This window comes from Schistocerca americana, chromosome X (assembly GCF_021461395.2).
Source record: "Schistocerca americana isolate TAMUIC-IGC-003095 chromosome X, iqSchAmer2.1, whole genome shotgun sequence".
NCBI lineage: Eukaryota > Metazoa > Arthropoda > Insecta > Orthoptera > Acrididae > Schistocerca > Schistocerca americana.
This window is the reverse complement of record NC_060130.1, coordinates 364,358,279-364,375,004: the sequence shown is the minus strand read 5'-3', so window position 1 is coordinate 364,375,004 and position 16,726 is coordinate 364,358,279. Positions and strand designations below refer to the sequence as shown.

Below are 16,726 nucleotides of genomic sequence, written 5' to 3'. Positions count from 1 at the left end.
CGATATAACCTATAACTGTGTTCTCTAACCTCCTTTTCTGTTTTTCTTAACGTGACTTTTGTATCACCAAACTCTTAGATGTAAGGTCTGTGTGAATGTTTTATTCATTATTTATGACCATACATGTAACTTTAATTAATCTACAAATATAATTTCAAAGCTAATATGCCGTAAAAGAATGAAAATGTTAAAACTTCACTTGTAATACTGGTTCATGCAGAGGGAAATGGTTCAAATGGATCTGAGCACTATGGGACTTAACATCCGATGTCATCAGTCCCCTAGAACGTAGAACTACTTAAACCTAACTAACCTAAGGACAGCACACACATCCATGCCCAAGGCAGGATTCGAACCTGCGACCGTAGCGGTCACGCGGTTCCAGACTGAAGCGCCTAGAACCGCTCGGCCACACCCATCGCCTCATGCAGAGAGAAATTTGGGGGTTTGTAATGATGTAAAACTTGGACGCAATTAGCTAGGCGGGAATAGAAAACGGGGATCTGGCGGTCGAACTTCAAGGCTCCTGTGTGGCATGAGTCAGTCTGTGGACGGCAGGCAAAGTGTGCGCATCTTGTGAAGTGAAAGAGGCCAGAAAAACTGCAAATTATATAACGTAGACCGGGATGTGGAAGTATTTTGGCTTATTATTCATGGCATACTTTGGTTAGCTCTGTATTATCAAAATCAGGTGCTAAGAAAAGAATTTTTAGAGTCTGTCACACAGAATGAGCCATGGATACTTTTGACACTTTTTTTTTAATATCACAGGAGATCGTCACTGCCACCACATTTATCTCAAATTATTAGTTGAGTACTGTATAACTGCATGGATCAGCTATGTGGTGTGTTCTGTAAACCTTTTGTTAAGCCACCGTATTTCATTCTTAGTCGTTTACGTAGACAGGGTCCGATGCCAAGTGCTACGATAATTCCAAGAAACCTAATTTACTGAACCGAAAAGCAATTACCTTCCTTAACAAATGCTAATAAACTTCGTGAAGTTCTAAAGTACATAGTTCCTTAGTGAGCATAAATTTTGAAATACTTAATGTAATTTTTAATAAAGGACAGTTAGAGTTTCATCAAAGTACAATTATTAAGAGATGATTTAAGGTATTCATTTTAAACATTTGTCTTAGTGAAATAACAAGGTCTATTGTTTCATGAATTATATAGTTATCATTATGTTATGACTAAAATATTCAGCCTAGATCCGAGTGTAATGATAAAGTAGTTTCATGGTCTCTAAGCTGATAGTTGAGCAATAATTAAACTTCATACTACAATAACAGAACTCAAGGAGTACGACTATCATTCGTACAACTTGTGTGTATTACACTAAGTAAATTGCTACGAATGTTCCAACCACAACAGATTCACCCATCACATGTTCCTTCTGAGTTAAATAGTATAAGGAAGTGAATGCTTGTTGAGAATACAAAAATAATCAGTACAAATGTTAACATTACTTGAAAGCTATTTCAGTGGTACCAATTTCCAATAATTAAACTGACAAAAGAACGCCTTGTTCAAGTTGTTAGTGCTCCACCATTAGTAATCATTCACCTGCAACGATCATTAGCTTCCTACAGTAATGTACAGATAGTAAGTGTTAATGAGAGCTAGTTATTGCCTAAGCGTATTGGTAGTTCATGTCAAACCACTGGTATATTGCTTGCTAACAGCAAAACAGAATTTCGGTATGAAGCAAAAAGTCAGTTCCAGTAATTAATGTTCTTTATAAACCATGCTAGTACTTAGCACAATTTTGCCTAATTAGGTTGGCAACTTTTGCCTTCTGCATAATTATTATTTACTTTGTTGTTGTTGTTGTTGTTGTTGTGGTCTTCAGTCAAGAGACTGGTTTGAGGCAGCTCTCCATGATACTCTATCCTGTACAAGCTTCTTCATCTCCCAGCACCTACTGCAACCTACATCCTTCTGAATCTGCTTAGTGTATTCATCTCTTGGTCTCCCTCTACGATTTCTACCCTCCACGTGGCCCTCCACTACTAAATTGGTGATCCCTTGATGCCTCAGAACATGTCCTACCAACCGATCCCTTCTTCTAGTCAAGGTGTGCCACAAATTTCTCTTCTCCCTAATTCTATTCAATATCTCCTCATTAGTTATGTGATCTACCCATCTAAATTTATTACTAATAAAACATCAGTTCGATTTCTGTTGGTTTTGCTACTGTTTCTTCTCAATAGCAATCTTTCCAGAGACGAAAAACCATCCGATACCTTTCCTTTACATACAGTCACGGTCACTAAATAAAAATCCTTTCACAGGAGTAACATTATCGATGGATTACTTATTTAATAGTAGCCATTAGTGCTATAAACCTTTGTTTCAAGGCTCTGACAGAAACAAGATCAGAAGTTTTACCGTAGTTAAATGGGACATCATCCTTGGATGCCAAGTTTTTTTCCATCCAATTTCTTTGTCGCTCAAACCAGATGTGTGTCTAAGTGGTATAATTAATCTACCGTGTTTGTTAGTAGAGACCATTCGCTTCGTCAAATTGTAGCACATCAACATCACGCCACAGTTCGGTAAAACAGCATGAACATCCACACACATAGTGATTTGTTTCATGTTCAATACTAATAAATCGCTAGTTCTCAATGTTTTATGTATTCCGAAATTGCTAATAGGAGTTCGAAGAATGAACCGCTGCTGGAGCCATTCCTTTTTTAGAAGAGCTACGCTAACAGCAAAAATTGCTATAGATTCATTGGAAAAAGCGATGCTCACACCGTACCGATATATCTGTAATTAATATAACTGTGAAAAGAGGCTACACATCATCAAGTAAGGAATGTTCCACGATTCATTTGAATGAAAACAGAAATACGTTAATCTTAAACAGTTCGGGAAATATGAGGTGATCTGTTTAGCTGAATAATCCTGTATATGGGGATGAAGACCTGAAGTCACCATATGTTTAGGAGAAATACCAACAGTGTTCCTCAATATATTTTTCCTATGTCATAGAAGAAAGGAACGGAGGGTATTTAACACATTGACTGCCACGTGAGTTAAATATAACTCACAGGAAGTGTTCTCTTCGGGCCACGTGAAGTAAATACAACTCGCCGACATTTTTCCATTTAAAGCTCCGTAGTGCAGTTGTAACTCACAGGAGCGTGCTGTGACTCTGTGTTGTAGTAGGTTATGGTCCCAGTAATAAATCATTTTCGTGGCCTATGGTTTTCAAGAGCTCAACAGTAGTTATTGACATTTGAATTCGTGAGTTATATATAACTCTCATGGCTCAGTCGTACTGGGCTATTCTTCTTTTGATTGTTTATTCATTATTTAGTTAGACATATTACATACGCAGTAGACTGCAAATCACATACAGTTTTATTTACATTCTTCAATTCAAATTGAAGCAACAATGAAACTGAAAAATTTGGGTCATTCCACTTTGTTTCTCTAAGACCTGTATGCACTGTGCTTTATGAAAAAACCCTCTACGCAAAAATATGAGCCACAGTTCTTACATTTCCACGCAGTTAGTTTGCGTTTCTTGACAGCTTGCTCTCGTCCAGATTTATTCTTCATTTTTTCGTAGCTCACTGTACACCCAGGTCTGGCTGCTCTCATGTTCACAAGTGGACAATCTGCAGGTAACGCGGTGGCTTTGGTGAGGGATGTCTCAGGCTCATCGGCATCTTCTGTATGGAGTAGTCTCAAAGTCACTTCCTCTTTGAATTCTGTGATTGAGATCTTCTTCTTGTTGATGTATCGGTAAATCACATGAGCATTTACCATTTCTGACCTTGTCAACAATTCAATTGCAAGCTTCCTGTACCATTTCACACCCCACTTTAGACAATGTGAGTACGAGTTCTTTGGTCAGGAAGATCTACAAAAGACTTTGACTGATTATAGTCAATTATCATTGCTGGTTTTTTCTTTGTTCCCTTCCTGATTTGAACTTCTGCTTCTTCTTCACTATGAACAGTACTCAGCATCAGAACATCCCTATTATCTTTCCATTTCGGTACTACTACACCTGTGGTACTTTCCTTTGCTTCGTGTTCCCCCTTCTTCAGTTTTGCCTGTAGAACATCTTGAGGATTCAGTTTTCTATATGATCTTAGAGTACCATCTAAATGTGTTGATTGTTAAAGAAGCTGGTGTGCTAGATGAACACTTGTGTAAAAATTGTCTGTATATAAGAATCTGTATATAGTAATCCACTCATAAGGCTCATAACAACAGAAGTGGCAAGAGGAAAACCAGGATTTGCGTTCGTCCCACAGTAAACATTCATATTCCAGGGGTAGCCACCTTTCAGACAAAGTTTGAACAATTTAATTCCGAATTTATGGCGCTTACTCTTTATATACTGAATGAAACTTAGTCTTCCTGGAAAAGGCACAAGTGTTTCGTCAATGTAAGCTTCCTTCTCCGGTACAACTGCACTTTGAAATCTCTGCAGTAATTTATCAATAAGAGGTTTAATTTTGAATAAGCGGTTTCCCGGTGAGCAGTGGTCGTTATCGGAAAAATGCCACATACGTAAAAGCAGTTCAAAACGATTGCGTGACATAACATTTTTTAAATTGTTGTGATAGAGTATATTTCTTGACCAATAATTTTGAATCCTCGGTTTTACATTTAGTGACATCCATAACAAAAATCCTAAAAATTGTTCAATTTCAGTTTTGCTGACATCAGTCCACTTTTTCAGTCGGGAATTAACAGTTACTGAATGACTTCCTAAGACTTGTTTTGCGTACAGATTAGTTTGTTGAGTCACACATTCTAAAATTTCATCAGCTACAAAATATTTGAAGAAATCGTATGGTGTCTTGCTTTTGAGAGTTAGTGCAACAGAAGCATTTACATCAGAACTGGACTGAATAAATGCGAAGTTTTTTATATTTCTACCCGTAACTGATCCCCAGACAGTCTCATCAGAGTTTGTTCCTAAGTCATCTTCATCTTTAGAACTTTCTGATATTACACTTACTTCAATTGAACCTGAATCAACTGCAGTAGTTAGGGCACTAACACGGTTAGAGGTGCTTTGTTGCCTGGTTTTTACAGCTGACTGAACGTGGACATAAAACTCTTCTTCCTGCCTTCGGTGATGTTTCTACCATCTGAACTTCCGGCTTCGGTTACAGTATCTTCTAGTAAAAATTCGTATGAGCTATTACCAAGACACAGAATCTTCGTGACTTATGCCAATAATTTCACCTAAAAGCTGCTGTATATGCCTTTGTTCATCTTCATAACTTCGGTCCCCGTTGGAGACGCGCTCCTGTCGTCGCAGCGGAAGGAGCTCTCAGCCGGTGATGGCCGGTGCAACGGTAGCTATTGGGGTTTAGGCCTCGCTGACCGCTCTGCTCTACAGAGAGTTTCCTTTCGAAGCGCCAGTAGCGCCCGGTGGATCGGCGGAAGGTTGAGCTTGCTCCCTTTCGTCCAAAAGCCGCGTAGCTCGCGGAGAAGCTCAATTGTCGTAAGAATCACTGACTCACAGTAACCCGTAACTTCGGTTACAAACTTAGCGAGACTATCTCGTTCTGTGTTAGGGTTGATCAGTGCCAGGGGCCCGTTCACGTCGGACCACCCCGCGTACTGTAGGCCACTTCTCTTCCTCCGCACCTCCTTTAGGTGCCGCGCCACTGCACCAACGGCGCACGCTGGGCCGTAGGGCATTCCCCCTCTTCTGTAGGACCTACTTGTTAGCCTTTTCTTTTCAGAAAAAGCATAATTGTTTTGCCCATCCACACCAAATAAAGCTCCTGTAAACACTAAGATGGCAGATTCCGCCGGTGTTTCCCCCGCCCTAACCCGCAGCAAGGCTGCAGCTAAAGAGGCGCGAGAGTCGGCTGTTCCCGTCGACGTCAGCGTCCCGCTTGCCGCCGTTGAGGAGGTGTTGGCCGACAAGGACCGGCAGATCGCTGCGCAAGCGCAGGAACTGCTGAGCCAGCGTCGATTGATAACAGACCTCTGCGGCCCAAGTGAGTCCCCCACGCGGACAAGTACCCTCCACATAACGCTACATTCACCTGCAACTGGTGACTCATGCACTACTGTCCCACTGCGGCAGCTGACTCCAACGGCGGAACCAGCAGCTGCAGATGCGGACACAGAACAACACTACACTGGGCCCTGGCAGGTGGAGGGCCCACGACGCAAACAGAGAAACACCACGAAAACAAGCGAGCAGCCACACTCGCAAGGTAGCCGAAAGGCGCTGCTACCTACACCAAAACCCGCACTTCCGGTTAGGAACACCAACACAACAACAAACACGACCCGATCTGCGGTCAGCAACACCACACAAGTACCAACCGCAGCTACGCCCGCACAACAGAAGACTGGTTTTCCCCCAGTCGTAATACAGAACTACGGGGACCTCAGCGTCCTCAACACAACATTCGCGGAAAGGCACTCACCTTGCACGCTACACACGAATTACTCTGGGGACAGGGCCTCACTGTACGTATCAACTAACAATGAATATAAAGATCTCCTTATCTTCCTCAAAGAAAAGGGCATCGAACATTATACGTACAGGACCGCTGAAGAACGGACACAGCAGTACGTGGTAAAGGGAGTGGACCCCAGTACCCCAAACAGCACAGTACAAGCGCCGCTCAACTTCCTTGGATTCGACTGCAAAAGTGCTTCCAGGATGACAGGCTTCCGCTCCCACCACCGTCTACCACACTACCTGGTCGAGATGGCCGACACGGCCGCCTCCCGCGGCCTTCTGCAGATAAAAAGCCTTCTGCGGATGGACGTAAGGGTAGAGATATACGAACCGCCACAGGTCCCACAACAATGTAACAACTGCCAGCGGTTCGGTCATTCGGCCCTCCGCTGCGACCTGGCACCCCGTTGCCGCGGATGCGCTGGCAAACACGCATCCAACGCATGTACACTAATACACGAAAACATACGCCGTTGCGCCAACTGTGGCCAAGGCCATGCGGCCAACTACAGGGGCTGCAACGCATACAGAGAGGCGCAGAGGCGCAAAAATCAACAGTCGAAGCCACCCAACGTCATAACACGTCCAAGGCCCGCACCAAACCCTGTCAGGAACGGAGTGTCGTTCGCCATGGCTACACTCCCTGGAGGAGCGGAGCAGGCCGCGGAACCTCTGCGCCCAGCACACGCACCTAACACAACCGCTGCGACAAGAACACAGTCGTCTCAGCCAACACACGACACTGCAACCACACCGGTACCAACACCAGCCCCCAAAAACAACACGACCCCGCCCCCTGAAGCCACTGCCTGCGAACCTACACACGACACACAGGAAGACATACTCACACAAGGAACCCCAGAACCAAAAACCCAGAGAAGGCGTAGGCGAACACGCGGAAACAGGAGCGGTAACACACGCGCACCACAACAAAGTACCCAGCGACAACAAAACACTGACACACAGACACACAGTCAGCAAGCCAGCGACACCAGCACACACACTACTCCACCCCCCACCACGTCTGACACACAGGCAACTCAAAATGTTCCACATAACAACAACACAAGCGCCAGCCCACACATAACGCCAACACCCGCACCAGCGGCCGCCAACACCACAACGGAGCCACAGGCCGACACACACAACACCAACACAACATTTGATGGTTTATTGGAAACAATATTCCCCCATCACACGACCGCTCAGATCTTTAACAAGATCATGGCGGCCGTCGCCACACTCTTCACACGGCTCTTGACCGCTCAACCTGGGCAGTACTGGGCCGCCATACAAACAGCGCTCACCACACTGTTTACACCCATACATGGATAACACGCCACACCCCGCCCCCATCGCAAACAACCAGACACTGACACAGATCCTGTTCTGAAATGCAGACAGAATCAACAACAAAACGGCGGAATTTGCCGCGCTCATGGAGCGTAAGGGTATCCTTATCGCACTATTGAGCGAAACTAAGCTCAAACCACGCAACCAACTAAACTTCACCGGCTACTGCGTCTATCGTACCGACCGACCGGACGGCTCCGGTCACGGCGGAACAGCCATCATCATACACAAAGACATAGAACACACAAACATAGTGCTCCCTGAACTTGAAAAACTAGAGGCAACCGCCGTCAGGGCCATGTTCAACGGAGCCTACACTACACTGGTCTCAGTATACAACAGCCCTGAAAACATCAAAACACGCGACATCAGCACAATACTCAACATATCACCGCGCGTAATAGCCGCTGGAGGTCTTAACGCAAAACACCCGGACTGGAACTCACGAATACGAAACTCCAACGGCAAGAAACTTTACGAACATGCACTAGGACGAAACTACATCACACTAGCGCCGACCGAACCGACGCACATTCCCTACCGGAGGGGACACAGGCCAGACGTGTTAGACATGGCCCTCATCAAGGGCATAACAACGACACTCAACGTTGCCGTTGAAAACGATCTGCCCTCAAATCACCAACGCGCTATACTGTACATTGAAGAAACACTGCAGCGCATGGAACAACGCGGGATGTTAGACTACAGGCGCGCGAATTGGACCCAGTTCAAGGAAACGCTTGACAGTCGCATCCCACTCACCCAAGCAATTAACGTGACAGCCCTAATTGACGAGGCAGTCGAAACCTTCACCGGCGCCGTCCAGGACGCCATAGCCGACACCATACCAATCCGCACGCCACAACAACACAGTGCTGCCCTGCCCCAGGAAATCCTGTGCCTAATCTCAATGAGGAACCGCCTCAGAAGACATTGGCAGCGTACCAGGCGCCAGTACTTCATACAGCACATTAACAGGCTCCAGGGTATAATCCGGGAAAAAGTACAAATATTCAAGACACAACAGTGGGACCAGAAACTCGAAGGGCTGGACACCACGCGACCTGGCGTGTGGCAGCTAGCCCGACACTTCACCAGGGAGAAACTGTACACCCCTACGTTACAAGGGCCCGACGGACCAGCATATTCTGCGGAAGAAAAAGCGGAACAGATGGCCCTCACACTCGCAGCGTCATTCACACCGAACCTGGATTCCTCAGACCCAGCGTTCACACTTGCTACGGACCAGGAGGTCACACGCATCTTGGCCCAACCAGCGCGCAACAACATCCGACAAGCTAGTACAGCAGAAGTCAAATGGGCCATCATGCATACCACCGCTAGGAAGGCCCCTGGTCACGATGGCATTCAAAACCGTGTCCTCCAGGAGTTCACGGTCAAAGCTGAAGACTACCTAACACGCATCACGAATGCCATACTCAAGCACCAACACTTCCCCGCCTTTTGGAAGACGGCCAAGGTCCTGATGTTCAGGAAGCCGGGGAAAGACCACTCCCTCCCACAAAATTACCGACCCATCAGTCTGCTGAGCGCGCTCAGCAAGATCGTTGACAAGGTGATATTAAAACGACTCACCAGGCACTGCATCACAAACGACACCCTGAGACCGGAGCAATCCGTTTCAGGAATCACCACTCAACAACACAACAACTACTCCGCGTCGTTGAATACATAACACACGGATATAACACAAACAAGTCAACTGGGGCGGTGTTCCTGGACATCGAAAAGGCTTTCGATCGTCTATGGCACAACGGCCTAATACGCAAACTTAGCGACGCAGGGTTCCCCGACGGGCTCGTACGTCTCATACACTCATATCTCACGGACAGGAGCTTCAACACCGACGTGCAGGGCAAACAATCGATACGACATGGTATACAGGCAGGAGTACCCCAAGAAAATATCCTAGGGCCCTTACTGTTTAACCTCTACATTAACGACCTCCCAGCTACACATAACACGACGGTAGCAATCCACGCGGATGACACTGCCATCCTTGCGCAAGATTGGAAGCCGTCTAACATTAACTCACGACTACAGACTGCACTCAGAATGCCGGCCGCGGTTGTCTAGCGGTTCTAGGCGCTCAGTCCGGAACCGCGCGACTGCTACGGTCACGGGTTCGAATCCCGCCTCGGGCATGGATGTGTGTGATGTCCTTAGGTTAGTTAGGTTTGAGTAGTTCTAAGTTCTAGGGGGCTGATGACCTCAGATGTTAAGTCCCATAGTGCTCAGAGCCATTTGAACCTTTTTTTTTTTTTTTTTTTTTGTTTGCGCTCAGAACGGCGGAGCCTTGGCTGGTGAAATGGCGTGTTAGAGTAAACGTCGACAAGTGCGAGGCCGTTCTGTTCACTAGAAGACCGAAGCAACTGCGCAAACATCAGTACTGCAACCCAATAACACTACATGTACGCCCAATACGTTTCCGTGACAAGGTCAAATACCTCGGTGTCTGGCTGGGCAGGAAACTACTCTGGGGGGGCCACATTCAACACGTGACCAACAAAGCTAACGCGAGGCTCAAACAACTCTACCCTATGCTTAACAGGCGTAGCACGCTGAACAGGAGGGTGTCTAGGTCCATGCACATGACACTTATTAGAACCCTGAAGACGTACGCAGCCCCTGTCTGGGGATATGCTGCACCAACTCGCCTGCGCCGTCTGCAGCTCATACAGAACAAAGTGCTCAAAATCATAAGCAACGCACCGCGCTACACACGCATCGCGGACCTTCACCGGGAATACCGGCTAGATACTATCTTGCAGGTATTCCAAAAACTCTCCACACGACTGTACAATAACACGAGACACTCGCGCAACCCATTTATCCTTTCTCTGGGTAACTACGACCACAACCATAGATGGAAGCATAACAGACCAAAGACATTACTGGCTAGGAACTAAACATCTATGGTCCACGGAACGCTAACACGACAGTACTGGCGAGCCCCTGCAAAACAGTTATTACTGGAAACCCAGATGTGCGACTAGCCGAAAAACAGGCAACCGCAGGGAAACCGTACTGTACACAGCACGCAAACCAGCCAGACACACCCCCTACACCGTCTGTGAGCCGATCTATGACCGATCGCCCACTAATCTACAACGACCTTGAACTGTTGCAGGGACGCAGCAACTGCAGCAAGCGCCGCAACAAGCTCCAACAACGACAAAGGTAACGATGCACGATACGACGAACTAACACAACCACACCTTGCATGCACTGTCGCAGATAGCAAGCCACTACTGCCCTTACTACCCGTCCTACTGTCGCAGAGGTTTTTCTCCCTTGGCTCTTGCCTTGGCACTTTTTTTTCCTCTGCCCTTACAACCGCTACACTTCAATCGTTTTCGACCACTTCTATCTCCTGATGGACCATGTTAATGAGTAATCTTACCCAGACGCATGGACAACATCACAGCCCGCATCCTGTGACGCCTGATTCAAAAACTAACATGTTTACGGAGGTGACAGTAGAACTTTTGGTTTGGTCACCACGTTGGTGTGGGCGTGGAGGGGCCCCATCCTTTCTTTAAAAAAAAAATCATACATTCTTCGAGACATTTTTTTTCTGCCACAATATCACTCTGTTACGGAACAAACAACACGGAGTAAAGACTGTAACAACAATGCAGGAAAGCAATAATAGATGTGTACACAAATAATGCTGAAGAATGAAAAACTGACAGGAGTACAAACCTAAAATTATTAGCGACATAACAAATGGCACACCTAGTACCTTTACTCTGGGGCCATGTGAATAATATGTAACTCACACAAAAAAATTTAAAAAAGATACTAAAATGCCATATTTTCACTTTATTTGCACTTAACAAGTTTACTTGGAGCAAACTAAATCAGGATATTGAGAAAAAGTAAATGTCCCCAAGGGGTCGGTAAACCAACTACACAATGGCAGTCAATGTGTTAAATTTAAAATGCCTCTACGAGTTCATTAGGGGTTTCTATGTTCTCGAAACGTAAAGACTTGCGGGCTGCCTTGTTCATAGAATGGACGTTGGTGTTTTATATGTCATCATTGCCACCTGGTGTGTGTTCCCTACATTTCCTTGTTTCCTTTCAATCAGACGAGACTGGGACAACTGTTTAATTACTTATTTTCTCCCCGTCTGTGGTAATCGTTTCCCCTAGTTTTCTTGTCTACAAAAAAACGAAAAGAAAAAAAATGTTTTTGGCATCATGAATTTTCGAACTACTTGTTGCTTTTAATTATTCACTTCTTCCTCATTTCCTTCTTCATATTTCATTTTCGAGATGAGATACAGGCTATTAGCTCAGTCTTTGCAATAGATTCCATTTGCCTCTCATTTTAAAACGCTGAGTGAAAGAACCTTTCATGTGGAAAGTAAACTAATGGTGTGTATTCTATGCTGTGACAAGAGGATAGTCGTAAACGTAAGTGTATTTCAGATGACAATGAAGCGATTGCGGTACGTGTTTTAAAACTTCGTGTATTTCCTTGCCTTCAGTTGGAGAGTACCTTTCTTATAGGATTTCTGAATAGTGATCAGCGTTGGTTAGCAGTCAGTTAGAGGTTTTACCTACTCTTTTCCTACCCAGACTTTTTCCTTGTCTTAGCAGATGTCTTAATATCTTATATAATACATATTTTAGCATCTGACAGAAAGAGAGAGAGAGAGAGAGAGAGAGAGAGAGAGAGAGAAAATTATTCACAGAAAATCTAATTACGACTCAAGTTATGAGAGATGAATTTTCTTCTTCACATAATTTGAACAAAACTGTGTAATTTCTGGTAGCTTGAATTTCATTGACCTTTCTTTTAATATTCAGGTCAGAGGTACTACAGAGTATTTAGAAACATAAATTCAGCTAATTACATACCTGTTATTCATCCAGTAGTAGATGGCAGGGTTTACCATGGCGTTGGCCATGGCGAGCCAGTAGAAACCGAGATAGAGGTGTTGCACGTACGAGCTTGTCGCCAGCGCCGGGTCATGGTATGCGTATACGAAGTAGGCGTGGTACGGCAGCCAGCAGCTTGCGAAGATGGCCACCACCAAGACCAGCATGCGTACCACCTGCATCACGAGCAGTGCTGCGTATCACCTACTTGAATCAATGCTCTATCTTGTGTCTTCAGTAACTCTGACAAATAACAACTATGAGTAACCACAATATCATTTAAAAATTGGTAACAGAGCGAGTCGCAAACCTAAACCCCTATTCTGAGTGAGGTAGTCCACTGATAATGCACCAAACTTGCATTAAGGAGGACTGGAGTTCAAATTCCTATTTGGCTATTTATATTTATATTTTCTTCTTATCTCCAAACCAATTAGGGCGAATGATGAGGACGTAGCTTCTAAGACGGCTCTAATTTCTTTTTTTAAAATTTGTCTTTTATTTTGCCGTCTCAGTTGCACATCTGTGTGTGTTGTACGCTTGGTTAATCGATCAACCACGATCGAAATTAGTCACGCCATTAAAGAAAATGCAACGGAGACTGCAATATAAACGACAATCTTAAATAGTAACACGCTTGCTGACTCTCTCGCTACAAATATATCGGCAATGGTCTGTAACAAAGTTAGTGCGTAATTCGTAATTTAAAACGTAAGAATTCAGAAGTACGATTTTAAAGGCTTATTTATATCAAACCATTAGCGGTTTCGGATCCCTTCTAATACATTTTCATATGGGTCTTGGCGCGCGGTGTGGCTGCGTAGTTTGAGGCTCCATGTCACGGACTGAACGGCCCCTCCCGCCAGAGGTTCGAATCCTCCCTTGGGCTTGGATGTGTGTGTTGTTCTTAGCATAAGTTAGTTTAAGTAGTGTGTAAGTGTAGGATGACCTCTGTAGTTTGGTCCTTTAGGAATTCATACACATTTGAATATTTTCGTATGGGTCTTACAGGTTTCCTTGCTTTACTGCTGGGTCCTTACTCTGAAGTTGTTACTGGTTTCGTGCAACAAACTAAACAACAAGCTTTCGTTCAATATTCGTTAAAATGTTAGGAGATATTGTTTTCCCTTTCTGTCTTTCACAGAAACATACATTAAAAGCGATTTTATGGTTCATAAACCATGAAATGTGACGTAAACTAACGTGGTGTATTTTTACGTGCGACGATTTCGTTGTGTAGTTGTGTTTTAAAGTTAACGTATTTCTGTACATGCAGTAAGTTAATGCTGTTAAATTCAGTGGAAAGTGTTTTAACACACACCATTCTTTGCTTCATTGCAATTCACGCGCTTAACATTTACAAAATGTCGCCCAGATTCACATAAGTAACAAAAACAATAGTTTCCAACATGTTACAATAATAAAGATATCAAGTTACAGATGCTGTGTAGAGTACGTGCGCAGAGTAAATGTGTCTTTGCTAGAGTGATGAAATTAATGTAAAGGTCGAAAACAGAAATAAAACAAGTAAAATAAATCCTAATAGGCATTCGCCTAAAGCAGTAAGACTACACAAGCACACATTGCATAAACAATGAACCGCTTATAAGTGTGAACTATCTAATCAGATATTATGTACGTTATATTGTGATCAGAAAAAGTATTTGTACTTTGAATAGAACCTGTACTGGACATGAGTATCAGAAGAGTAATACTGTGTAAAGTAAAAGCGCTATTTTTTCCGAACCTCCGATCGGTCACAAAATTGAAACCGCAATGACAATACGGTGAAGCCTTGCGTGATGTATTTTTCAGTGTCTCTAGTATTCCGGTATATAGTTTCATATAGCACTTTCCAGTTCTGAGCGTACAGTGAGTATGTGAAAATGCCTAGAAAGTAATGTCTCCCGCCAAGTGTGAAGACTTGCTGAGAGGTTTAGTCGTATTTCACCCAGCCCACATAAAAATACTGTCACGCATTTCCTTCTTTATGACAAATCTTGGCCACATACAGCAGGTGCAACGAAGACACTAGCGCGTCGTTTTCGATGGGAAGTGTTTGATCACCTACGACTCAGCACGGACTTGACTGCCTCTGATTTTCATCTCTTGCCTCATATGAATCTCCAGCTATGAGGACAGCATTTTGGCACAACAACGAGCGGCAGAGTAGTGTGGGGAATTAGCGGAAATCACAGGCGATGACCGTCTACGACGAGGGTACTGGGAAGTTGGTACACTACAACAAATGCCTAAGTCAGAGCGACGACTATGTAGAGAAGTAGCTGGAAGGTGTAGCTAAACGTTGCAAAGAAAACGTTTTTATCTTGTTATCAGTATGGTTTCAGTTTTGCGGCCCATCGGAGGTTGAAAAAAATGCCCTCGTACAAGAGCACATTAAAATTGTTATTTCCCCTTTTGTAGTTACAGTACCAAAACAGTGTATAAACATCGAATCTGATGTTCGAGTCTATATTATAAATACACTGACGGAAAAGCATCGCAACATCAAAAAATAATTAATAGTGAGTAATGGAATTTCGGGACACAAATTTGTCTAGGTAACATATTTAAGTGATTAACGTATCAAGCTCGCAGGATAATGTCACTGCGAGATAAGCCATTGCAAATGCGAAATGCTGGTACATTAATAAGCCGTGTAACTGCCAACCTGTTGATTGGTTGGTTGGTTTGTGGGATTAAAGGGACCAGACTGCGACGGTCATCGGTCCCACCTGTTGATTGGAAGTCTGCAAACGTGGATGCGTGTGTTGTAAGGGTGCGGTATGTGAGTTCGCGGGATGGAGTTCCATGCCCGTTGAACATGGTCGATCAATTCAGGGACAGTTAATGCTGGTTGTCGATGACGGTGACCTTGACGTTCGATGATGTCCAATAGGTACTCGACTGGAGACAGATCTGGTGATCGTGCTGGACAAGGCAACATATCGACAGTTTGTGGAACTAGAACATATTTTGTTACAACAGTGATATGTCAGCGAGTGTTGTCCTATTGGAAAACAACCCTCTGCATTGCTGGTCATGAATGGCAACACAACAGGTCAAACCGTCAGATTTTCAGTCAGGGTGCGTGGGATAACGACGAGAGTTCTCCTGCTGTCGTATGAAATCTTATCCCAGACCTTATCTCCAGGTAAATGACTAGTGTGTCTTGCACGCAGCCAGGTTGGCTGTACGTCCTTAACTGGCCTCCTTATAGTCAACACACGGCCATCCCTAGCACCGAGGCAGAACCAGCTTTCATCAGAAAACTCAATCGACCTCCACCCTAGAACCCCCATGATCTCTCACTTGATGCTATTGAAGTCGCAAATGGCGGTGGTTTGGGATCTTCGAAACGCACGCTACAGGACGTCCGCCTCGGAGCTGTCCTTGAAGTAACCGATTTGCGGAAGTTCGTGGTGTCATTATGGTTCCAACTACTGCTCAAAATGCTGCCGCGGATGCATTACGATATGCCAGTGCCACACGCCGAACATTATGATATTCCCTTTCGGTAGCGCCAAGTGGTCGCTCGGAGTCTGGTCTCGTTGCGACCGTACATTCTCGTGGCCACCGCTTCAAGTAATCATGCACAGTGGCTACATTCCTGCTACGTATTTCTGCAGTATCGCAGAAGGAACTTCCAGCTTCCCTAGTTCTATTACACGACCCCGTTCAAACTCAGTGAGATGTTGATGAATGGCATCATTGTTTCCGTGAAGGCATTCTTGACTGACATCCATTCATTTCGTCCAGCCTCCAAGATAACTAACGCTCATGATCGTTACAGCATGTATTTAAAGGAAACTTGGCTCAAATGGTTCAAATGGCTCGGAGCACTATGGGACGTAACATCTGAGGTCATCAGTCCCCTAGAACTTTAGAACTACTTAAAACTAACTAACCTAAGGACAGCACACACATCCATGCCAGAGGGAGGATTCGAACCTGCGACCGTAGCGGTCGCGCGGCTCAAGACTGAAGCGCCTAGAA

General features: G+C 44.6%; 1 protein-coding gene across 1 annotated transcript in view; it reads right to left on the bottom strand.

Annotated features, from left to right (window-relative positions):
• The window catches only part of LOC124556033 (tachykinin-like peptides receptor 86C), a 264,028-nt gene that overhangs the window by 14,017 nt on the left and 233,285 nt on the right, over window positions 1-16,726 (bottom strand). The window contains exon 5 of the mRNA XM_047130068.1: window positions 12,710-12,906. Coding sequence (XP_046986024.1) covers window positions 12,710-12,906 — 197 coding nt within the window. The remainder of the gene's footprint in view (window positions 1-12,709; window positions 12,907-16,726) is intronic.